The sequence below is a fragment of the Podarcis bocagei genome (assembly GCF_964188305.1).
Source record: "Podarcis bocagei genome assembly, chromosome: 6".
Lineage (NCBI taxonomy): Eukaryota > Metazoa > Chordata > Lepidosauria > Squamata > Lacertidae > Podarcis > Podarcis bocagei.
Window position 1 is genome coordinate 45,977,151 of NC_138130.1, and position 24,687 is coordinate 46,001,837.

Here is a 24,687-nt window from a genome sequence, read left to right on the forward strand (position 1 = left end):
TGTTCTTCAAAATGCATAAAAGAAAAAAGAGAACAGACATGAATTCATCTTCTAAAGGCAGAGCTTTGCTAAGTTTCTATTTCTATTTTTCTTTCTTATTCCACTTACAAAAGCTGGAGACCAGGGCAACATTTTAAAGTTAAATAAGCCAGCAAGAGTTGTTAGTGCATTTACCATTACACAGATCTCCTCCTCCCTCCCTTATTACATACACAAGATGATATACACTATGTAATGGTAACATAGGAAAATAATACAGCTCTTCTCAAACATTTACTCAGATGACCTGCAGCAAAGCGATATGGGGAAAGAATTTTAAGTAGCACCTGTAGTCAACAGTATATTTAAATGCTTTTTACCTCCCAGAGATGAATGGATCCTCGCTGGTGAAAGAGAGAGGCCAATCCTATGCAAATATTGGATATATTTTTTCCCTCAGCATGGAGCCATCAACTGCATTTTAGGTGTCAAGAATTTTAAGAACTAGAAATGAGCAGGGGAGAGTAAAGCCACCTGCTTACAGAAAAATGCTAAACATGTTTTAGGCAGCTCCATAGAATTATCTATGGTGTTGGGGCCCATCTTAGCCATTAAGATGGTTGTGCACATTTCAAAGCAACCTATGTAGAGTATGCAGGAGCAGTCACAACGATGTTTGTTGTTCCTGCTGTTGCAATTTGTACACCTCTTTAAGTGCTGTTTGCAATATAATTTGCAGTCTTTTTTTTTAACAAGTATCTAAAAGTTAAGCATTTTCTTCACTTCTTTGTTGGAAGTGAGTTCAAAAAAGTTTATTTTCATTGTAATCAATACTGTGGTTTCTAAAGTGTATGGCACCCAGGGCAGCGTCCCAGAAGATCACCCAAACACTTGGAGAGGTCTATCTGGAATAAAAATATTAGGGTTTTTTAAAAAAAATTTTTTAGTGATTTTCCATTTTTATGGTAACAATAAACAAGCAACAGTAAACATGAAAAAAGTGCAAAGTAACCACAGTGCCATTTGTCAACATTTCATTCCTGAGATTAATTTAGTAGATTCCCTTGTATCAAAGGTGGGTTCTGAACATTGCTCTTTTGTTGTATGAAATCAATGAACGGCTGCCAAGTACAGTATTATAGGGGTTTGAATTCCACTAAAATCAACACCTAATTGTACTACACCTCCCTGAAAAGACATCAGTGTTTGAAATGTGCTTTTTAGGAAGGGGACTTGCCTTTCACTGGGCAGTAAACAGAAGATATAGTTAGGGTTGTTGAGTTAAGCTCCCCTTTGGCATCTTGGGGAGCAAAGTTCAACAAGTGTGAAATAAAGATTACAACCCCCTTGCTTTGGAAGATCCTGCAGAGCTGTACATCATAGCCTCGTAAACACAGAACCTTATCAATGGATTTTTTTACTACGCATCTTTGCAAACATATAAAACCAGTTTTTCTTCTTTTTGGAGCAAAGACACCATTCTATGGTGCTTGACAGGGTTGCCCATGCCATATACCAGTACATTGAAGTGCCCTTTTAAATGTGTCCTTCAGGATTCCATATGGTAGGATCTGTTAACGAGTGACATCATGCTAATGCGAGGTCCTCCTGTCATTCTGCTCCTTGAAAGGCAGACCTTGGGAGAGAGGATTTGAAACTGGATAATAAGCATAGTAATGCGGTTAATCAACTAACTTACTTTAACAAACATTTGAACACTTAACAGTGAAACAGCAAAACCAGGTTGCACCACAAATGGTGGAGGGAGTAGGGTTCTTCTCTCCCCCTTGGGCCATTCTTACTGGCAACCAACAAATGGAGGGGTATCAGTAAACCAACCATAATGAATGAATAGACCGTCTCCAAGTAGCATCTAATTCCAAGGCTGCATATTGATCACTCATAGAGTAATTTCCAGTTTTACAAAAGTATAGGGAGCTGTCAATATAAACTAGGCTGATTTTAAAGCTCTTTGCAAGATCAGGTCTTGTATTGGATCTCTCCCGTGTGGTTTCTGCTGGCTCCAGCAATGTGGTGCATTTCTGTTCTCTGGAAACAGTGTTTTTTCAATGCTTTAGAGGATCCTCGCTTTTCCTGCCATCATAAATCAGCTTCATCTTCTGATGAATCATCTGCATTTCCCACTTTGTCAGTTTCATGCAAGCCTAGTAGATGCATGGTGTTGAGAACCTCTGCATGCATGAAGGCTCTATGCTGTATACCGTCAATTATAACAATGTTGGAAGGGATACCCTCATCTGTATTTAGCCCTTGCCTTTGAAAGCTGCTCAGTATATATTTTGAATGCTTTTATCCACTTTAAAGTTGCAGGGCACAAATAATGTGAAATTATTATGCGATTTCTCTCCCATTCCAAACTGTCAACTTCTTGTAGCTCTTTCAAAATGGCCTCTTTTGTCACCAGGCCACTATGTTGTTTGATTGCAAGTGTTGGCTGCTCCTGTGTGCCACTTTAATATTGGTTTTAGTAGGATTCATACTTGATAGTACAAGATCAAATCATGAAATTATAAAGGTTAGTAAATCTGCTTCCAGGGATTCAGTCATATTGTGTACTTTGAGGCTCAAGCAGCACAGATTATTGTCCGCTTCTTCACATTGGGACTTGGCTATCTCTTGTGTAAGAGGTGAGCTTTTTGATTTTTACAGCATATTTGGCTGAGATGTCAAAGGCTTCATCTGCAGTTTCACTACTGCTGGCAGTTGAGTATCAGTTTGATCCAGTCTTCTTTCCGTCTGGATAATGGCTGCCTTCCATTCTGTAGTGAGATCCTGGTGAATATCCTTGTGGAGTTTGTCTAACTGGGCTGTCAGTTTGGTTAGCATGAAGGTGGCTGCAGCTTCATTTCTTTTAGACAGCTTGGTCTGCTTAGCTTTCATTGATGGGACGTTGTCATCTTCCCACTCAGAGTTCAAAGCAAGATGTCCAGGCTCTGTAGTGGAATTAGATCGTCTTTCTGTGTGTTGTCACTTGCCCAAGGGCATACTCAGGAGGGGAGGAAAGCTAAAATTCAGTTTTTTGAGGTTTAAGTAGGTGTTCAATTAATTAATTGTGCTTAGAGGAGTGGACCAGAGGATTTAAACCATGATATTTATTACTATTATTATTATTATTAATAATAATAATTTTTATTAAATATTTTTCTCGTTTACAAAAGCACATGCATTGTCTCTTTCTTCAGGTTGTGTTTTCTACAGATCAGTTACATTTGTTGTGAGACATTGCTGTTATATGCAGTATAGGGTTGGGAAGAAAAGGGGGGGAGACAGGAGAGAGGGGTGGTGGAGTGGTAAAGCTTATGTTCTTTTACTTTGTGTATGTGTGGGGGTTTTGTGCCACTTGGGTAGGTTCTCTTTCTATTTGCTTGTTATGTTTCCTTGGTGGTGAGAGAGGTTGGGGTGGCCTAGGGTGTGGTTTATTGTCTTTGGTTGGCTGCAGTGGGATTTGTTTGTGCCTGTGGGGGGGTTGTTGGTTTAAGTTAGCCATATTGAATCCTATGTTGTCGGTGGGTTTTTGTTTTTGTCTTGGTGGGCTGCATGTGTGATAAAGGGGAGCCATACCGATGTGTAGGCATTCTCTTCTATTTGCCCCTGTGTCAGTTTGTCTTTTGGTTAGCTTTTCTAGCAAGGCTCTTTCCCATACTACTTGATACCAGTCTTCCTTGTTTATTCCTGACAGGACACTCTAGTGTCTGGCTGCCGAGAGTAGGTGACTTATGAGCTCTTTGTAGTGTGACTAGGCATTGTGATCTTGGAAGATGTTCAGTAATGTCAGTTCTGGGGTGACTTCTACTATCTGTTTAGTTATTTTGCTTATTTCTTGTATGACTGCTGTCCAGAAGAGTTGGATTTTGGGGCATTCTCGCCACATGTGGAGGTATGTGCTAGTGAAAGCTCATGTCATCTTCCTTTTAATGTTGAAAGGGGCACAAAATGAAATGAAGGTCCAGCCTTGCATCAGCTTTCAGAAGGGTATTATTGGAAGATTGGTTTCAGTAAGCCTAATTGAACAAAAATAAGATTCTGCAAATCCACTTGTACTGAACTACCTAGCAGCTATATTTGTGTGGCCATAGACTTCTGCATGTGTATCCGTGGGTGGATGAGAATTGGAAATTGCTCAAGTGCTGTCTGTGTGGTTTCCCCAATCCAATGAGGCAGGGCTGCTGTGCTTAATGCCCCCTGTCTCCCAATTAGCTGAAATCCAGTGATTAGGTGTTTGTGAGGATTCAGTTCCCTGCTCCTCCCCTCCCCTCTCCCATCATCAACAGCTGTATGTTATAATTTTGGCTTTTTGAAAACAGCTGTGCACCTAGTGTCAACATTGCTCCCCACTATGAATTCACTATGTTCTTTGCTGGTAGTGTTACCCCATCCTCCATCCTCCACCCCAAATCTTTGTTTTTTAACACACAACCTGACACACAGAAATTATTAAATAGGGGAAGCTTTCCCCAGCACTTATTTTACTGTAATAGGTCAGTGCACTAAATGTCTGGTAGAGCTGTATTTTCCGGTAAATTTGTTTTGTTTTGTAATTCAGTTGTTCACGGTGGCAAAATTGCTTTGGGGCATTAACACAAATGAAGCTGTCTTGGCTGGCTGTGAAATATGGCATGCTAGAGTTGTTAATCCCTGTTAAGGTGCTGGTCTCAAAGGCACACCACATGCGGAGGGCTCAGCATATCATAGGACAGGGCTAAATGTGCCCCTTTTTCCTTATCTTAATGACTCAGTGGAATTAAAATGTCATAGATATGAAATATCTTACGTTGGGGCAAGTTCACAGACTTAGCTAACACTGCATACGAAAACATCTTACAGTCATGACCCTAATGACATTTGACTAGCAACAACTTCCACAAAAATCAGTGGGATAAGAAGAGTCCTGCTGGAGCAGACCAAATGTCTAATTTAGGTTCAGCATTCTGTTTTCCACAGTGGTCAAACAGATGCCTTTGGGAAGCCCACAGGCAGGATGTGGCGGGGGGGGGACACCTCTCCTGCAGTTGTTCACAGCAACTGGAAGTAGCATATAGTCGCCACATAATTGTCCCTCTCTGCCTGTGTGCATTTGCATTTTACTGTATTTTTTTGTTGTGTGCTGAATGTGTGCCTAATGTATTGCACACACTTAACACAGGCTTTCTGAAGATTGTCATGATTTGCCTCTTCACAGTACCTCCCATCTTCTATTAAACAGCTCAGCTGGGCCACCTGCTACCTGCACTGTTTGCTTGTCTGCTGGCTGTTCCTTGCACTGGAGGTGGTTGCCCTTCAGCTAAGCAAATTGCAGCAAGACAACAGTCTTATGTATACAAAAATGTATTTTAGTGAACTGTATATATAAATAAAGATATAAAGGGGTAAATGTTCACATTTCCTGAAGGGCTATGCCTATGGGTCACGGGTCACCTCTGGGCTCTCAGAATAGGTGTTTCCTTATTCCCTTGCTTTTCATCCCACTTATGCAGTTCAAGTTTTTTCTTGTGCTAAGTGGCTTTACAGGGCCATTGTGTCCCAGAAACAAGGCACTAGTGATCCTTTTGCTTGGGAGATGTTTGGTCAGGTACATATGATTTGCTCGTGTTGGGAAGTATATGATTTTGGAGAAATGTAACCAAAGATGAAAGGCAACGTATACTGAAATAACTATGATAATGAGTATTCTATATAGAGACACAACCATCTCTGACAAGATAATTACTACTTGAGGTGGCTCCATGTTTGATAACTTGCGAACTTGGTTACCACAGCAGACAACCTGCAATATCAGACTTGTCACCTTGGCGAAAGAAAATTAATGAATATTTAATGTCTCAGACCCAGCAATGACAGAAAGTATTTTCTAGCTCTTGAAGGTCAAAGTCAGAGTTTGTGAAGTACCACCAGCAAGTAATGGCTCTAGGTTATTATTCTACCTCAAACAAGCTTTATACATGCAAGCTTTGTAGCCTTCACATCATTTTGAGGTAATAGCATATAGGTATAGATTGGTGTGTGTGTGTGTGTGTGTGTGTGTGAGAGAGAGAGAGAGAGAGAGAGAGAGAGAGAGAGAGAGAGAACGCAAAGCACAGTGTATGACTTGTTGCGTTGGATTTATGTATGCATCACAACATATATAACGCCCATTAAGCATGAGTCCATTGAAATTAGCTGTCAGCCTAAATTGGGATAGCTTACAGAAGTGCCTTTAATAAACACTGGATAACTTCTTTCCCACTAATGTCACTGGATGATGTAGCTGCTCTGCACACTCCAGAATAAAGCCAAGAATGTTCTTACACCTCTGCTTATAGAATCAAAGAATTGTGTAGTTGAAAGGATCCCAAGGGTCATCTTGTCCAGCCCCCTGCAATGTAGAAATCACAGCTAAATACTTCTTGACAGATGGTCATCCAACCTCTGTTTAAAATCCTCCAATGAAGTTCAGAAAGTTCTTCCTAAGGTTTAGTTGGATCTCCTTTCTTGTAATTTGGATCTATTGGTTTGGGTCCTACCCTCTGGAGCAGCAGAAAACAAGCTTGCTCCAGCTCCCATGTGACAGCCCTTCCGATATTTTAAGATGACTGTCATATCTCCTCTCAGTCTCCTCTGTTTCAAGCTAAAAATACCCAGATCCCTCAACCATTCCTCATAAAGCTTGGTTTCAAGACCCTTTTATCATTTTGGTTGCTTTCTTCTGCACATGTTCCAGTTTGTCAATATCCTTCTTGAAATGTGCCCCAAACTGGGCACAGTACTCCAGGTGGGGTGTGACCAAGGCATACTAGGTTGGTACTATTACCGTACTTCCCTTGATAAGCATCCCCTCAATTCTTTCATCCAAGTCATTTATAAAGAAGTTGAGCAACACAGTGCCCAGGACAGGACCCTGTAGCACTCCACTTATCCCTTTTTTCAAAGATGATGAGGAACCTATGGTGAGCACTCTCTGGTCACCATCTGGTCACTCTCGGTCAGTCCACCAACTACAAATCCATCTCACAGTAACATCATCTAGCCCACATTTTACCAGCTTCTCCACAAGAATATCATGGAGGACTTAGTCAGAAGCCTTTCTGAAATCAAGATATAGTACACCCTCAGCATTTCCCTGGTCCACCAAGCTTGCAAATTCTATTTTAAAAATAATAATAATATTAGTCTGACATGACTTGTTTTTTAGAAACCCATGTTGGCTCTCAGTAATCACAGCAACCTTTTCTAAGTGCTCACAAACCTGCTGTTTAATATTTGTTCTAGGAACTTTCTCGGTATTGATGTTAAGCTGACTGGTCGGTAGTTGCTGCGTCCTCTCCCCTGCCGTGTACCTTTTTGGAGATGGGGACAACATTTCCCCCCTTTAGTATATATTATATAAATATATATAATGTCTAAATGCTTATACATTTGAAGACTCTAGCCTCCAGTTGTAGTCCTTAACTCCTTACAGTTGCATCTGTACTACATAAATGAAAATAAGAGTCTTCTGATACATATTTCGTTAAAATACATTTTCTTTACTAGAAATCTGTTCAGTCCAATATTATTTAAAGTGAATACGGTAAATGTTTATTGTGCCCCATTGTTTGTATGATTTGTAAAGCAAGCTATACAAAATTCAAATTTGCACCCATTCTTCATAATGGGCATGGGAAGGAAACATGGTATGTGTTTGGTACTGGAAAGGGCTGTTTATAGCTGCCTGATAAAGCTTTTATTGTGCTTGCTTTTGAACACACACATGTACCCATTTATCCTTTTGAAGAATTTTAACAATACTAAAATGCCATAGTTATAATAAAAGCTCAGAAACAGCAAGAAACAGCACCCTGGGAAGATACTACCTATTATGACAGTTATTTAAAGATGGAGTTGCTTTTCTAGCAACACTTGTTCTATCAATAAATTATTGAACCAAGCAGATGCAACTTTTTTGTACTTAAAAATGCTGACAGTTAATGTTTGCTAAAAATGGGTTATGGCTTCTTTTCTTCTCTTCTATCTGACCTTGTTCATAATCAAGTGGCTCATTCCCACCAAGCAGGGGGGTGGGGAGTAGAGGCTTGGATTGAAGCTGATGGTCACTGGGTAATTCAGAGGTCAAGTCCTTGGTTATTGCAGATGAAAATTTTCAAGTCCCTAATTAAGAAGCCTTGCTGATTTAAGGATCTTGCAAAAAGAGTGTGTGCATAATGAATAACCTACCACTAATAGTGGAAATGATTGCTTGATGATTCCTGTTGCCCCCTTTTATTAAATTACTGTCTCAGGAATGTAACCAAGGCAATGAAAAATAATGAGTTGGATGTTGAGTCTTTTGCATATTTGTGATGTCCCAGTTATTTTTTTCCCAATCAAAAAAAGTATGCTTTAGGTGAGGGGAGCTTTATCTGCAACCTGTAATAGAATAACAAGCTATAGTAGGACAAGATAGGGAAACAGGGAGAGGTTAGGCAATGAATGAATACTGAGGATGGGGAGAGGAGAATTGGGAAGGTTAAGGGAAGGTGTTCTGTGTGATAGGTCTTGAACAAAGATGTGAAGAAAGGACAGGTTATTCAGGGCATAGACAGCAACACAGTAGGTGGGTGAATTCATCTGTCATTTTGCTAATTAGCTTGATTACAATGGATTATCTTTAGATATGTTAAGAATGCTGGATTCTGAAACAACCATAATGCAGATAAGGGGCACTATGTAAAATTGATTCTCAACTGGAAATGGAGCACAGAGTATCATTTCCTAAATGATGACTTCTTTTTACAATTTAACATTTTATTTTTTTATTACAGTGGTGCCTCGCAAGACGAAATTAATTCGTTCCGCAAGTCTCTTCGTCTTGCGGTTTTTTCGTCTTGCGATGCACGGTTTCCCATAGGAATGCATTGAAAATCAATTAATGCGTTCCTAGGGAAACCGACTTCAGACCAGGTCCGGGGACAGTCTGTCCCCGGACCTCTTCTGAAGGCTGGGGGGGGGACAAGGGCTTTTCTTCCCACCCCCAGCATTTTAAAAAACCCTGGGACAGCGGAGGACTTCTCCGCTGTCCGGGGCGATCTTAAAATGCTGGCGGGCGGCATTTTAAAATCGCCCCGGACAGCGGAGGACTTCTCCGCTCTCCGGGGCGATTTAAAAGCCCCTGGGAAGGCAGGCAGGGGGGACAAAGACTTTCGCCCCCTGCCCGCCTTCAGAAGGTGTTCCCGCCCCCCGCCCCACTTCGGAACAGCTTTCCGAAGTGGGGCGGCTGGGGCAGGTGTCCCCGCCCCCCCGCCCCACTTCGGAACAGCTTTCCGAAGTGGGGCGGCTGGGGCAGGTGTCCCCGCCCCCCCGCCCCACTTCGGAACAGCTTTCCGAAGTGGGGCGGCTGGGGCAGGTGTCCCCGCCCCCCCTCCCCACTTCGGAACAGCGTTCCGAAGTGGGGCGGATGGGGCAGCTGTTCCCGCCCCCCCTCCCCCATTCGGAACAGCGTTCCGAAGTGGGGCGGATGGGGCAGCTGTTCCCGCCCCCCTCCCCCCTTCGGAACACCGTTCCGAAGGGGGGCGGATGGGGCAGCTGTTCCCGCCCCCCTCCCCACTTCGGAACAGCTTTCCGAAGTGGGGCGGATGGGGCAGCTGTTCCCGCCCCCCTCCCCCCTTCGGAACAGCGTTCCGAAATGGGGCGGATGGGGCAGCTGTTCCCGCCCCCCCTCCCCCCTTCGGAACACTGTTCCGAAGGGGGGCGGATGGGGCAGCTGTTCCCGCCCCCCTCCCCCCTTTGGAACACCGTTCCGAAGTGGGGCGGATGGGGCAGCTGTTCCCGCCCCCCCTCCCCACTTCGGAACAGCTTTCCAAAGTGGGGCGGATGGGGCAGCTGTTCCCGCCCCCCTCCCCCCTTCGGAACAGCGTTCCGAAGTGGGGCGGATGGGGCAGCTGTTCCCGCCCCCTCCCCCCTTCGGAACACCGTTCCGAAGGGGGGCGGATGGGGCAGCTGTTCCCGCCCCCCCTCCCCCCTTCGGAACACCGTTCCGAAGTGGGGCGGATGGGGCAGCTGTTCCCGCCCCCCTCCCCCCTTCGGAACAGCTTTCCGAAGGGGGGCGGATGGGGCAGCTGTTCCCGCCCCCCCGCCCCCCTTCGGAACACCGTTCCGAAGTGGGGCGGATGGGGCAGCTGTTCCCGCCCCCCCTCCCCACTTCGGAACAGCTTTCCGAAGTGGGGCAGATGGGGCAGCTGTTCCCGCCCCCCGCCCCCCTTGAGAACAGCGTTCCGAAGTGGGGCGGCTGGGGCAGATGTTCCCGCCCCCCGCTTCGGAACAGCGTTTTAAAATGCTGGGGGTCGGCAGCGAACGCTCCCGACCCCCAGCATTTTAAAATCTCCCCGGGACAGGGGGAGATTTTAAAATGCTGGGGGTCGGCAGCGCTTCGCTCCCGACCCCCAGCATTTTAAGATCTCCCCGGGACACGGGGAGATTTTAAAATGCTGGGGGTCGGCAGCGCTTCGCTCCCGACCCCCAGCATTTTAAGATCTCCCCGGGCCAGCATTTTAAGATCTCCCCGGGCCAGCATTTTAAGATCGCCGGGGCAGGCGGGGGGAAGGCAGGGGGGGGAGCAAAGACTTTTGCCCCCCGCCGGCCTTCAGAAGAGGTCCTCTTCTGAAGGCCGGCTGTGGGCGAAAGTCTTTGCTCCCGACCGCCAGCATTTCCCTATGGGCTTTCGTCTTGCGATGCAAGCCCATAGGGAAATTCGTCTTGCGAAGCGCCTCCAAAACAGAAAACCCTTTCGTCTTGCGGGTTTTCCGTCTTGCGAGGCATTCGTCTTGCGGGGTACCACTGTACATCTTTTAGAGCTACATTTTCAGACCATGCTTGGAAGAATATGTAAGGATATCTATAAAAATAAACCAAATTAACAAACTCTATTTGTGGTCAACAAGTGTTAAAGGTATTCTCTCTCTCAAGTTTTGTAAGCTTGTTCTCTTAAGTTTGCCATCAACTATGTTGACATAGAGAGGCACTCTCCTGATCTTAGGAAGCAGCAGGACAGTACTGTTGTGATATGGCATGTACAGTGAACATATCAGTGAATCACTCACTCCCAGTGGCCCCACTTACTTGCCTTCAGTAGACTTGACATGTGTAAAAACACTATACAGCCATACCTTGGTTTTTGAACAGCTTTGTTCTTGAACGTTTTGGCTTGTGAACTATTTTTGGAAGCTGAATGTCTGACAGGGCTTCCACGGCTTCCGAATGTTTTGGAAGTCGAATGGACTTCTGGAACGGATTCCATTCGACTTCCAAGGTATGACTGTACATGTGGCTGGGGGAAAATGTGTCCTTTGTAGGTTTCTGGGCTTCTGTGCTTTTCTTATCAGGACGCTACTATGGCTTGTACAAAAGCCAAAGAACATCTTGTGCTTTTGTCAATGAGGAGGCACAATACCACATAATATAATCCCTCTTAAAACAGATTATCCAGCTGTGTCATAGTGAGTCTCTGCAAACCAAGACAACATGTGAACTATTTGGCATACATCTATGTATTTTTACTATTTTATCATGATTTATGACCTATCTTCATGACCTATTTTTAAAAGCCAGGATTTTTTAAAAAGTCTTTTAAAAAGTCTCTCTGTGTGTGATTCAGCCACTGATAGATGTTGTCATGCATAGGGTTACGATCCTCTTTGTGGCCCAGCTTCTCTGCACTTAAAACAGCTGTGTTAAACACAGAAAATGAAATTTGACTGATAAAGCTTCCTATCACTACATCTGTACATCTCTATTCTAAGAAAACCCTCACTATCTGAATTTATATTTGGCATTTTCCTGTTAAAGGTGAAGGAATCTTGCCAGAAAAAAAGATGGCAATCTTAAGTAAGCCTTGGATATGTGGCATGATAACACATGGCAGTTTATGTGGAGCGATAATCCAGCTACTGTAAACTTTACAAGTGATGGAAATAGAAGGGTATGCAACAAAGGGCTTTACTTGAACAGGGAATCTCTTGCAAATCTATCTAATAATGGCTACTCTAGGTTTTTATTCCTTTTGTGCTTTTTGTAGGTGTGCTTCTCTCTCTCTGCAACAACTATTCAGGGAACACTTTTTTTACTAAGATGAATTATTGTCGCTATATCTGACTGACTAACAAACCCATTCTCAGTATGGATATCTCACCAATATTGAATGGTGGTTGCAGTAACAGCAGTAGCAGCCTGTGTGATGGTGCAGATCTGCCCTCAGTTTACCTGGACAGGGTTGGAACTAGGCAGGGCAGATACCAGATCTTCTAGCTGTTGATTGCAGATTATGCCCACTAAAACATTAATTTCTCAGACTCTGACTTGCTTCCTCTCCTGAGTGGCACACTTGTTTTAAACAACTGTTTAATGTTTTATGTGAACCAGGCCAGTGTGTTGTTTTTCTCATCCTGCCAAGTTTGCCGCAATTTGCTAGCCATATTGAGTGTCTTTTTAAATGCAGAAATTCAGGGCGTACATACTGTAGGTATGTGCTACAATTTATAGTAAAGTTTCCATATTTATCTCCTGAATAACTGGTGAGATGTTGATCTTGTCTCCACTTCCTCAGTTTTCTGGATATATGGTAAAAATGTCCCCCACTGCTTAGCAGGATGTTACAGAGGCCTAATACAGATGACCAACTTGACAAGTGGAAGTTTTATTGCCACAGATTCGCTTGGTCATTGAAATTAAAGAAAGTATGATTAAAATTGTTTTTCCTGCCATGTGTGTGAAAAATTTGGGGTAATATCAAGTATAAGGCTCCCCCATATTAGCCATTCACAGTGTATCAAGTTGTATGTAAAAAGTGCCAAACTGCCACATGATAAATAGTTGCTAATTTATGCTCTCTTTTATCCTATGATTCAGCTTCATTCCAATTAAAATTTCCAAAACAGCATGGACAACATCACCCATCCTATACAGCATTGGATTAATAGACAATAACTGAGTTTGAAAGACCTTGTGTTTGAAAGCACAAGCCCTTTTTGTATGCACAATGTCATTGCACAAAATGCCTCAGATTGTCATTATAGTGTCAAAAAGCCCATTTTCTCATTTTTATTATAATTGCTAACCACAAGGTGGCACACATCTTCTGTTTTAAATGCCAATAGGTAACTACCCCAAGAAGCTAACTTGCCATTCTTCCACACTATAGCACTAGCTGTTTGGTGTTAGTAACACTAAACAAAACAGCAAAACATGGCTGAGTGTCACAACAAAATGTTGATGCATATCAGTAGTTCAAATCCAAACATCGGCTGACTTATTTGATGTGTGGTATATTTATCTATGAAATAGATGTAAGATTGCTCCTAGTTTCCTGCCTTGTTATGGTTGTAAACTATCTTTATTGATTTTTGCTGGTTTATTGTGTTTTAGAAGATGTTGTAAATGATATTTTGGTCTGCAGCCCCTATAAGCCCCAGCATAATTGTTTATATATGTTTACACCCAAAATTAATGGACCTGTGACCATGGTCCCAAGGCACAAATCCTGTTACTTTAAAAGTGTGTGTGTGCATGTGTCAACTTGCTTGACTTATTTTTGCTATTTTTGCTCTAGAATTTATGGGATATAAATAAAAGAACCACAACAAAGGCTCTTAAATTGCTTTATATTAAGATGACACAATCCTGAGTATTTCCTATATATCAACCTTGCTGTGAACCATGTCTTTCTCTGTTGAAATTCTCCTCCACCTCAAATATTGAAATGTTGTCCTACCTCATTCCCCAAACCTGGTATAATATTGCTGCTATACCATTCTTGACTTGAGTTTGCTTAGGGGCATTTTGCAAAACCCAAGCCAAAAGAGCTGGTGAGATTAATGATTATGTCTTGTGTGCATGACCTTTGTATTCTAAATAAATTGTTGGTGCTGCTTCGCCACCTCTCCACCTTGTTCCAACTGAGGTTATGTCAACTTAATGTTTTTCACCGTAAGTCAGTATACCTTGCAGCAGGAAGCATTGCTGTTAGAATCCATTCCAGTTCTTCTTTGGGCCATCCTTTCTCTCTCTCTTTCTCTTTCTCTCCCCCTTTCAACCCAAAAGAACAGCTGTTCCTATAACTCTTTCTTTTGTGATCTTAATAGATGGTGTATAAAGGGAACAAGGAAGTTCTGTTAATTGTGCCAGTTGCCAAAGTGTTCATAGGAGACTATGACAGACAAAATCTTAGGTAAAGGATGTTGTCAATTTCAAAATATTAGCTATTTTATCCTTACTCTCAAACCACCCTGTTTCATGTGTTAGTCAAGGACGCATGCTAGGATTGTACCTTGGTGGATGTGGAAATGTCAGTTTTCCAGGGCATAGTTTTAAAGAGTCACTGTGCTACATACGCATTCGTTTTGTCTAAAGCACACCTTTGTGCCTCTGAACAGTTGAAAATTGTGTATTAGATTGACATCACACCTTTAAGCAATCTCTTTCTCCTTGCAGTCATCCTTCTGTTTTGGGAACAAAAGTCAAAGCAGGTCAGTTCTTTGCGTTCATTATTCTGACTCACGAGGTTTCCCCAGCTTGTAATGCCACAGTGGACACTGGCACATTCTGTTGTCATACAGGGAATCTAATTGGGAAGAAATATGATTTCTGTTTTTCTCTGTGTGTTAAAGCTGAGCAAGTAATCTGTAACCCTGGGAAACCAAGAGCTTTTGCCAGGAGGCTAAAAAACACATATAAAGATAAAGTTAGCAAACATCCTGGGAGAAATGTGTGCAGTTCAGTCACACAGCAAATTCAGAAATACCACAACCTCGTTTGTGCCATTATAAAAGGGAATATATGTCATGCGCAAATAAATGGCTCAGAACAGCCATGTTTTAATAGGACTACTTTTTGTGATGTATTTTAAGTCTTGTACACCATATGATCTCTTCTCTGAATTACTGATGGCAGTTAATTTGAAGCTGTATTGGAACCTGAAATAGAGTTATCACAGGCTATCCTTTCCTGCTTTATCTGTCTTGATATTATTATCATTTGCTTCTCTGGTACCCATGGAAACAGCCATTAAGATAGCCACTTTCTCCAAGGAAGAGAGTGTTGTTAATGTCTGACATTTATCCAGCTGTGTAGCTTAGGATACAATTTTACAGGGTTTTAAGATCAATCCATAACTCTGCCTTGAAGTATGTGTAGGAACTAGAATCCATCCAGAAATACAAGATAAAGCAGGAGAAGATTTCTAATTTCCATGCTGCTAGCAGGCACATGGAAAGCTAAATGTTGTTTAAGAATAGATTGTTGTTTTAAATCTGCTCCCTTATACCTACATTTATTTACTTATATGTGAACTGATTTCTGTGGCTCCATAATTGCATTAGTAATAAGATCATTTTGTTTATCACCAACATTTTTTTAAAAAATGGTACATGTCACAGGCTGTCTTAGACGATTTCACTAAGGATGCATTGCTAACAGATATCTCCCAGTCCCTCTGGACCCAGTGGAACTTCAATTCTATACATGACGACTAGGATGTTGCCACTCGTCTAAGTAAGAAGCACTTCCTGCCTCTTTCTCACACTCAAACTATTGCTTATCCTCTTTGATTTCCCAAAGTCTTGTGTTTGGGCTGTTTTTCTTCAGAAAACACATGGGGGCTCAAATAATTGAATGCATCTCCCTACAAAAATTCCCTTCACATTGAAAATAAGATGTAGAGGATAACATTCTTTCTGACATCTAACCTTTTGGCTATAGGATATTTTGTTTGAGTAGAGTGAGAAATGGAGCAGTGAGCAGTTTCCTATAGCCCAGACAGAGGTTTACCACTTTGGCAAGAGCTATGTGTTTGTGTCAGAAGCGCAAAGCAATAACTGCATTTGAATGTTGTGGTTTGTTTTGTATTAGGCTGATCATATTTAGATGACAGTGCCAGGTGGCGGGGGGGGGGTAGCTTGTAACTATTCAAAATACTTTCTGCTCATGCTGTCCCTTAAACCACTGAGCTCTTTCCTTGACCCACCATATTGTTACCTACCCTTCTCCCTCTGGCTCTTCTCTTTCTCTCTAAGCTGTCATTTTGTAACTAGCACAAACTGGTGGATCCCAGTGGCCTCGCTTAAAATACACATTCAGAACTTGGGACAGCTGTATAGCTGCAAATATGTTTTAAGTGCATTATACAAGACGGTGCTGGTGAGCTAATGGGAAATTCAATACAGTGGTACTCTGGTTACGAAGGGACGCGGGTGGCGCTGTGGGTTAAGCCACAGAGCCTAGGACTTGCTGATCAGAAGGTCGGCGGTTCGAATCCCCGCGATGGGGTGAGCTCCCGTTGCTCAGTCCCAGCTCCTGCCAACCTAGCAGTTTGAAAGCATGTCAAAGTGCAAGTAGATAAATAGGTACCGCTCCAGTGGGAAGGTAAACTGCGTTTCCGTGTGCTGCTCTGGTTCGCCAGAAGCGGCTTAGTCATGCTGGCCACATGACCCCGAAGCTGTCTGCGGACAAACGCCGGCTCCCTTGGCCAATAAAGCGAGATGAGTGCCGCAACTCCAGAGTCGGTCACGACTGGACCTAATGGTCAGGGGTCCCTTTACCTCTACCTTACTCTGGTTACGAACTTAATGCGTTACGGAGGTCCGTCCTTAAGCTGAAACCGTTCTTATCTTGGGGTGCACTTTTGCTAATGGGGTCTCCCGCTGTGCGCACCCCTCTGGTGCACGATTTCTGTTTGCATCCTGGGGCAAAGTTTGCAACCAGGAGCAGCTCCTTCTGGGTTAGCAGAGCTCGTAACCAGAAGTGTTCGTAACCAGAGGTACCACTGTATATATATTTAAATGTTTTTTAAAATGCATTTTCACAGTGTTTTATTATATATGTCTAGATTCAGCCCTTATCTTTCTTATGTTTCTCTTCATTGTTTAGGCTATGGGACATTTTCCTATCTAGCTTCATTGTGGCTGCATATCTCCCTTTTTCTTGAAAAAGCCTTTGCTCTTCCACACTTTTTGATGGGTCTTAGGTAGTGCTATGCTGTTCTCTGTTCCTAAGTGATAAAGAATCTGCTGCTACTCTGACCACTTGGTTGAGACTGTCACTGACCAGGCTTGTTTGCTACTAGCTCTATTATTTTCATGGTGTTCCTTTTGTTTATGTTTGGAATTCTGCTTTGCAGCCTCATACCTTATTTGGTTCAAGCCCACCCCCACCCTAAAAAACTCCCAGTAACATCCCAAGCCCACTCAGCATTTAGCAATCAAATTTAATTAAAACATACCTGCATTTCCAAGATATGGAGGTCCATATAAGGATTCCCAATAACAGTTATCCAAATGTTACCTTCCTTTCTGGTCTCCCATCAGAATCTTTTAAGTTGCTGGGTCTCACAAAGGCCTAGTCTGAAGCTAAGTGATTTAAGGATAATGTATCTTATCATTATGATATGGTACAATCTGACGATCAATCATACAAAGCTTGCCTTGCTATTAAAAAAATCAAAAGCTCATTCTAGGAATGATTTTCCTCTTCCACAGTCTGCTTTGGCGCAGTACCTCATTCACCAAACAAAGAGGTTTTGTCTTATTTTGATGAGAACTTTCTTCTTTTTTGCATGCAAGATTAATGGAAGGGTTTGTTACATGTCATCTCCACCAATGTGTCCATGGGAAAATTAAAGTATAAACCTTGTAACATCTTGATAGAAGTGATGAAAAGGAAGCATTTTGTCCACCTACAGACTATTTTGTTGCCAGTATGGATGTTCGTCTGTTAGCATGTGCTGTGACTGCCAGCATTCTATATCCAGAATCAATAACAAAAGACTTAAAGCAATAAATATATTTTGGGTACCATTTATTTGGTTTTGCAACTTTTAATATTTTTAAAGCATTTATCCAACAGAAAAGCATAGGTTATGAAAAGCTATCATACCTATAAGTGGAACCCTGTCAGTATGTGGTTCAATATCCTGGTCTCACAGTCACCAGCTAGATGCCTGTGGGAAGCCTGCAAGCAGAAGCTGAGGGCTGCAGAACTCTCTTTGCTTATGATACCTGGCACCTGGTATTCAGAGGCATAATGCCTCTGTTAGTGGAGGTAGAACATAGCCATTGTGGCCTGTAGCCATTGATAGTCGTATTCTCCACGAATTTGCCTAATTCCTTTTAAAGACATTCTAAACTCCAAGTCGATGACCACCACAATGCCTTGTGGTAGGGAATTTCAGTTTAACTATATGCTGTGTCCAAAAATACTTTATCCACATATGCCAATAGAATAGCTTTTCTAGTTGCAGAAACTTATGCTGAGTTGCCACAGATTCACCCTTCCATTTTAAAAAGGTAGAAGGACCAAAACTAGAAATCTTGTTATTGTTCCTTAAATCATTTTTATGTATCACTTAAAAAACCACATTCCTCTATACCTGGTGTGGATTATGTGTATTTCTCCTTCTGCAGTGGCATAACCAACGAATCACTGTTTGGAGACTAGTACATAGTGTTTATTTTAAGACATTCAGATGTATGATACTTCATGTGTTCGTATATGTGCAGCCGATTGAAGCAATATTTCTTTTTGATAATATGTATCACACAGTGATTCTTAAATCTGCTCAGTGCAACAGAGACATTGTAAAACCAGATGCAGATGTATATGGACTGTGAGTCAGCGGCTCTGCCAATATTTTTGTTGCTGTTCACAATGGCGAGGTAATTGCATTACCAATCTTGTTAGTCTAGGGGCATCTAGGGCTTCATTCTCGCTTTGACTGTGTGGGGGCTCATGTCCAAACGCTGCACAAGCCCATGGCAGCAGGGAGAAGAGGGCTCTAAAAAAATGCAATGGGAGGGATCGTAGCTCAGTGATAGAGCATTGCTTGCAGAGGGCCCCGGTTCACTCCTGGAATCTTTACTCAGATTAGATTGAGGATTAACAGTTGCTGAGAATCACAAAGAGGAAAGTACTAGTGCTTTTGTGCCCTGTTTTAAACATAGGCTTGTGACTAGCCATTGTGAAGACAGTGGGACTAGATCTGGAACTTTAGTCTGTTGTTGAAGAGTGGTTCTTGTATTATTATATTCTTACAGCAGGTGCTGTAAAAAGCCTCTGCTTGAGACCTCGAAGAGTTGCTGTCAGATTGTTTTATTTGTTTAAAATACTTATATTCTGTGTATACAAACTGATGTACCGACGTAGAGCTCCTTCATAGGCTGGCTGTATGCACAAATAGAAGGAATGTGGCCACTGTGCATTAGTCGAGAACAGGGCTAGCACTTGTTATTTCACTTTATATGTGTGTCTAAACTCTACTATCAACACAATTCTGAGCAACCTTGAGAACAAATCCATTTTTTTAAATTGCCTACATTGTTCCAATTTATAAATAAATTGAGCAGGAGTATATTTTTGCTTGTTGCCTTTGGATTACTATACTGTACTGTGAAGGAATTTTTGAAAAAATGATAATAGTTGGACTATTTTCAATGTGTGATCTTTAGTGTTCCAACCCCAAGGAGGGGAAAAGTTGCTCCCAGTTTCTCGCAATCAAGTGCTAAGCAAAGCCATCCTTGAGTTTGTTTGGAAAGGAGCTGAAATATGTCTTGTCTGAGAATGCAGCAACACCTGTATGTAAACTTTCAAGAATGTCTGCTTGAGAGGTGAAAATTATGAGGCGAGATGGATGAAAGCAGAAGCAGTTCTAGTGATATGAATTTTAAGGAGTGCTTCACAGAAGGAAAGTATTCATGGCTTGAACTGAATCTTGTTTACATCCAAACCAGGCAGTTTTCATTAAATAGCTTTCTGATATGAGGTTTATGTCCTTATAGCTTATAAACCAACTGTTGTGAAAAAGAAAAAGGAAAAGACATCAAAGCATCCTTAACCCCTCCCCTCCCAGGCACTACCGTTTGGCTTTTGGCCACAAAGCCTTTAACTGCAGGATATTTAATAGCACTGTAGAAAGACGTGAATTCAAGAATGGATAAGGTGGCATTCTGCCCAGCTGAAATCTATAAAGCCAGTCTGAGAAAAAGAGCCACAAGTTAAATGCTGGACAATCAGTAAAAATGCCCCACACTTATTTTTATAACATAATTGCGTGCTTTATTGATATACACAGTAAAGCAGTATATAATACAATAAGTAAGGCATATATTTGGTGAAATTTGATATGTTGTGAAAAATGCAGTAAAACTGAAGTTTATAAAAATAAGTAGTAAATGTTACAGTGTAGATGTTAGAACACAATAGATTATGATACCAAAGTAATAAACCAGTACTGGATAACAATGGTATAACATGCCAAATGATAGTTAGTTAGTTAGTTAGTCAGTTACACTGATAAATGTATTACAGTTTAATAGTTTGTGGATATAAGGAACATGAAATATTCCCAAAGAAATGCTTAAAAAGCAGCAATAAAGCTCTTAAAGTCTTTAAATACTTTTGACAGACTCACTTCAAAACTAATGTCTATGAAGGGGGGAAAATGAAAACCCTGATGAAAACAACCGTGCACTCTTTATTAGTTTCCAAATGTCTAAAGAGAACTTTCAACTTAAAGGCATAAATGAACAAACCCCACCCCATAGATTCTGCACTTTCCTATGAGAATATGCAGGATGCTTATTGATGAATAATGGTACAATCCAGCCTAGTATGGGTCAAGTGCCTGCTCATGAGGTAATGGCCCCTCCCCTCAGCATGCATCCTTTTGGAAAAACATATCCCTGGGCAAGATGGAGAGCTTGGTGCCGACAAACTTCCATTCACAATCATGGTTGAGGGAGACCGGTGGTAGCAACAGGGCTCTTAGACCTCTGTGTGTGGGCACTGTGCTCACACCAGGATAGATTGCATCCAAAGTTCTTTAAAAAATAGTTTTAAAATGTACGTTTGGGGCTTCTTTTGCAAGTTATTACATTTTTAAACTTCTTGTTGTTAAGATGATAAGACCTGTTCACACAATGGACAAGTGGTGATGATGTAATATCTTCTGTATGTAATTGTCAGGAACACCACAAAACCAAAGTGAGGTAGAAATAACATGACTACCCATGTTTAATGTTAACTAGCATTAAAAATAAAATATTTTTCCCCAAGTTTAATTACACTTCGTACAAGAAGAGGTAACAGATTTACTCTTGCAAAGTATTAATGTAGATTAGATTGATGAAATTCTGTTTTCAGACAGTGGAATTAAAGGCTGGCGGAAGGGAAGGGAATGAAATGGTAAAGCTTTTGTTAACAGCACCTCAAAATTTTATAGTAGTAAACCTGAGGAGCTGTTATGTAACATCTATTTTCTGTTATCCCTCTCCTGAGTCATTGTTAATTGTGCGGTATTATTTGTAGAAAGACCTAGGGAGGAACAAAATTACCGGCTATTGTCTTGGATGACCAGCCTCCCATGAAGCAGTGTGGCTACTTTTAACTGTTGATAGAACTGAAGCTGATATAATTGCTCCATGCTATTTCCTGTTTAATTGAAATGTTGTGGCTCCTTGGAATTTGCTGCAAGGCAGATCTCTAGTGACCATTTTGTTTTTAAGAGACTAGGCAATTCTCAATGCTTAAAAATACTGCTACTATAACAATTAAAATTAAATATTAATAATATGAGTAATCAAACTTTCAGGATGGAAGCAGATCACAGGTCGGTCACTATTTGTATTCAAGTTCTCAACACACACACCCCTCAAAAAAAAACAACAAATCCACAAAGATGCAGGGTATATCACTAAAGGTGGCAATCACAGGGTATAAAAGCAAATCAAGACTTCTGCTTTGAAGCATTAAGGTGCTGGCCAGTGTCAGAGACAGAATACCGGATGATAAAGTCCAAAGGTATAATCCGGTGAGGCAATTCCTATTTTGTGTTTACTAACAACATTCGGGTTCATAGAAGTGGAGGAAACAGCAGGAGCAGAGAATACTGATTCAATTTGTCTTTTTTATTGTTGCAAGCTCTGAAGATAGCATTTGTCATGTAATGTGCTCTTTCATATTATTGCCAACTAGCTGGATAAATTCCTGTAAGACTTAATTTCTACTTGGAAGGAGGTAGAAAAGCTACCTCTACTGGAAGTTCAGGACAATATTATTTTTTTAAGCCAGTGCTAGTCAGACGCAAAACAATGAGAAATGTATGTTAATAGTTTTGGTGTTTCAGAAATTCTCTCTTTGATTCATAAGGAAAAGAACACAGAACATGAATTATGTCTGATACAATTACAGAGCTCAAATGATGCTAAACAAATGCACTGCCTCTTTTTTTGTTTTTTTATAGGGATTTATATAAACTTTTTTTTTTATAAAGCACACTTTGTTTACAATCTTTCTTTATAACGGTTATAAATTTTTTTTAAACAACCCAAAATGCGTTCCATATAAAGAAATGGCAAGTTATTTAGCTATCAAGATTTTACATGTAGTTTTCTTATAATTTTTTTGTACAATTGCATAGACGTGTAAAACCTGCCATTGTTAACAAAACAATAACAGACTTAAGAAACTACTGAAATCTACAGTATAGTACCACTACCCTTCACAAAAATATAATTTGTTTTCATGTAAACTCTTACAGTCTAATCCTTTTGTCATATGAATATTATAAAAACCATGCGGGTACGCCTGAAGTTGTAAAACACATCTTGCTATTCTAACACCTTGTTGTCGGTCATCATGGTCACTAACGTTTCCATTGCTCGGCCCAAGTCATCTGCCATGTGGAAAAGGCTGCCTACATTGTGGCCTGTAAAACAAAGGAAAAGATTTCACAGATGAAGCTGTCCTTGGTGTACTGCAAGTGCTTTTGAAGATTGCCACACATACTTAAAAGAAAAGTGAGTTAGGTACCTTAATATAAAATGATACACACTTCCATGCAAGGACAAGTGTCAATTATTAGTCATATACATATATATATTTGCAGAACCACTAGCAAAGCTGTGTGAAACCTGCAGAGCTTTTTAGCCAGCACCACACTAAATTCTTAAATGACAGACATAGCAAATCAATTTCAAAGGCACATGCATGAAAACCCTTGGCAAAAACTGCAAAATTAAATGTGCATGTGAAAGACTTTGCTACACAAGTGGTTGCAAATGAATCAATTAAAGTGAATAACAGCTAACCTGATCAATCATAATCAACCCAAACAGCTTGACTAGGGAACTTGCCAAAGCGCTAATTGATGTTAATGAGAGTAAGGTCCTGGATGAAACCTCCATTGGAGACCAAATTGAAGAGTTAAACCAACCTACATAAATTCACTGAATCTTTTAAAATACTGTTGCCAATGAAAGGAAGCTAGTTGCATGAACTCTATTATCAAGGAGGCAAGAAAAGCTGGATGTGCCAGGTTACATTAGCTATTGTTGGCAGCACTGCAGTAATACTCTTTTCATGATTTATGTTGTTAAGAAATCCCATTTGATGGAATGTTTGCTTTTTAGCTAGGTTGTAACTTATCTGAATCCATTCCTAACAAAAATGTATCTTGATAATATGCAAGTCATCACACTGCAAAGATAGCAGGCATAAAATGGGTAGGTGTACAGCAACTTAGAGCAATATTTTCTTTAATCAGTGTGTATCTCTGCAGTTCTTCCAATCTTGGTTTTCAGACCACGTTGGTGTCCTGCCCAAAATGGGAATGACTACAAGGCCAACAGAAATCCTCTGTTTTTCTAAGAATGCTTTTGTTCTGCTGGTTTACTGCTAAATGGGCAACACAAGAAGAGCAGCACTCTTTTGTACTGTCCTTCTGTTCCCAACATTCAGGATGGGCTATGACAGCCTTCTGCAGTGTTCTGCTTGCAGCTCTTTGAGATGGGTCATGTTCAGACATAGTCACTTCTTGAATGAGTTAGGATTTGGGATGGAATCTTTACTTCTCTCAAAGGGTCTAAAAACAAAGATTTAATGCAACAGAAATAAAGCAATAATAAAGCAAAAACTGAATTAAGCTATTATGACATATGCAGGTAACACATTAGCATTTAAACAAAATAAAACTGAACTATAAAGAGCTTTGGACAAATCAGATCTTTTTCCACCTCCGAAAAGAAAACAAATTTTGTACCTGGCAGACTTAACCATAAAGGACCCTTGCCACTATGTGATTTACCTGTAGAGATGCTGGTAACTAGAGAAGAGCCACTGATAATGTTCTCAGCATTCAGGAATGTTTGCATGGAAGGTGATGGTGCTGACAGCTGTCGCCATAATCAACAAAGAACAACTAGTGGGCCACAGGATTGAAAGTGGTGCTTAATTGTTTGTGTCTCTGAAGGCGATGGTGCAGAGCTAGTCTACAGGTTATGGCCATCCTGTGGAGGCTGCTTCAAATTGAGAGCTCCTATGTGATTGGACCCTCCACTATACTGTAATGGTTCATCTACCCTGGCAAAGCAGCATAAATGATCCTTAGAATATTGATGGAATAGATTAGAGTAAAAGTGATAGTCATTTTTACAAAAGAAGGTAGAAACTAGCCTCTTTAAGCAGAGAACTGAACAACTCAAGAACTTTTGCCTTAGACTGTTAACCTGGCACCTTTACATGTACAGGCAATTCTTGTTTTGCGTGGGAGTTCCATGTGTAAGCCTGCTCGGTCCCTTTTTGTGATGTTTTGGGGCTACTTCCAGGTTTGGCACTGTGTGTGTGCGCGCATGCGATTGCACATCATTAAGATGTGCCTAAACTGGGAGTTGCCTGTAATAAGGTCTCACAGTGTGT

At 41.2% G+C, this 24,687-nt stretch overlaps 1 protein-coding gene and 1 long non-coding RNA gene across 20 annotated transcripts in view; one reads left to right on the top strand and one right to left on the bottom strand.

Moving 5' to 3' along the window:
- LOC308589031 overlaps positions 1-24,687 on the top strand; it is a 55,425-nt gene that overhangs the window by 5,945 nt on the left and 24,793 nt on the right. The window contains exon 4 of one of the 8 annotated variants that reach the window (XR_014009030.1): positions 14,437-14,471. The exons of the other annotated variants lie outside the window; for them this stretch is intronic. This is a non-coding gene — a long non-coding RNA (uncharacterized lncRNA). The remainder of the gene's footprint in view (positions 1-14,436; positions 14,472-24,687) is intronic. 8 annotated transcript variants of the gene reach the window in all.
- DMD (dystrophin) overlaps positions 20,820-24,687 on the bottom strand; it is a 1,036,503-nt gene continuing 1,032,635 nt past the window's right edge. For all 12 annotated transcript variants that reach the window (XM_081197764.1, XM_081197771.1, XM_081197761.1 and 9 more), the window contains one exon: positions 20,820-22,699. In XM_081197764.1, the coding sequence (XP_081053890.1) occupies positions 22,602-22,699 (98 nt within the window). In that variant the 3' untranslated portion in view covers positions 20,820-22,601. The remainder of the gene's footprint in view (positions 22,700-24,687) is intronic.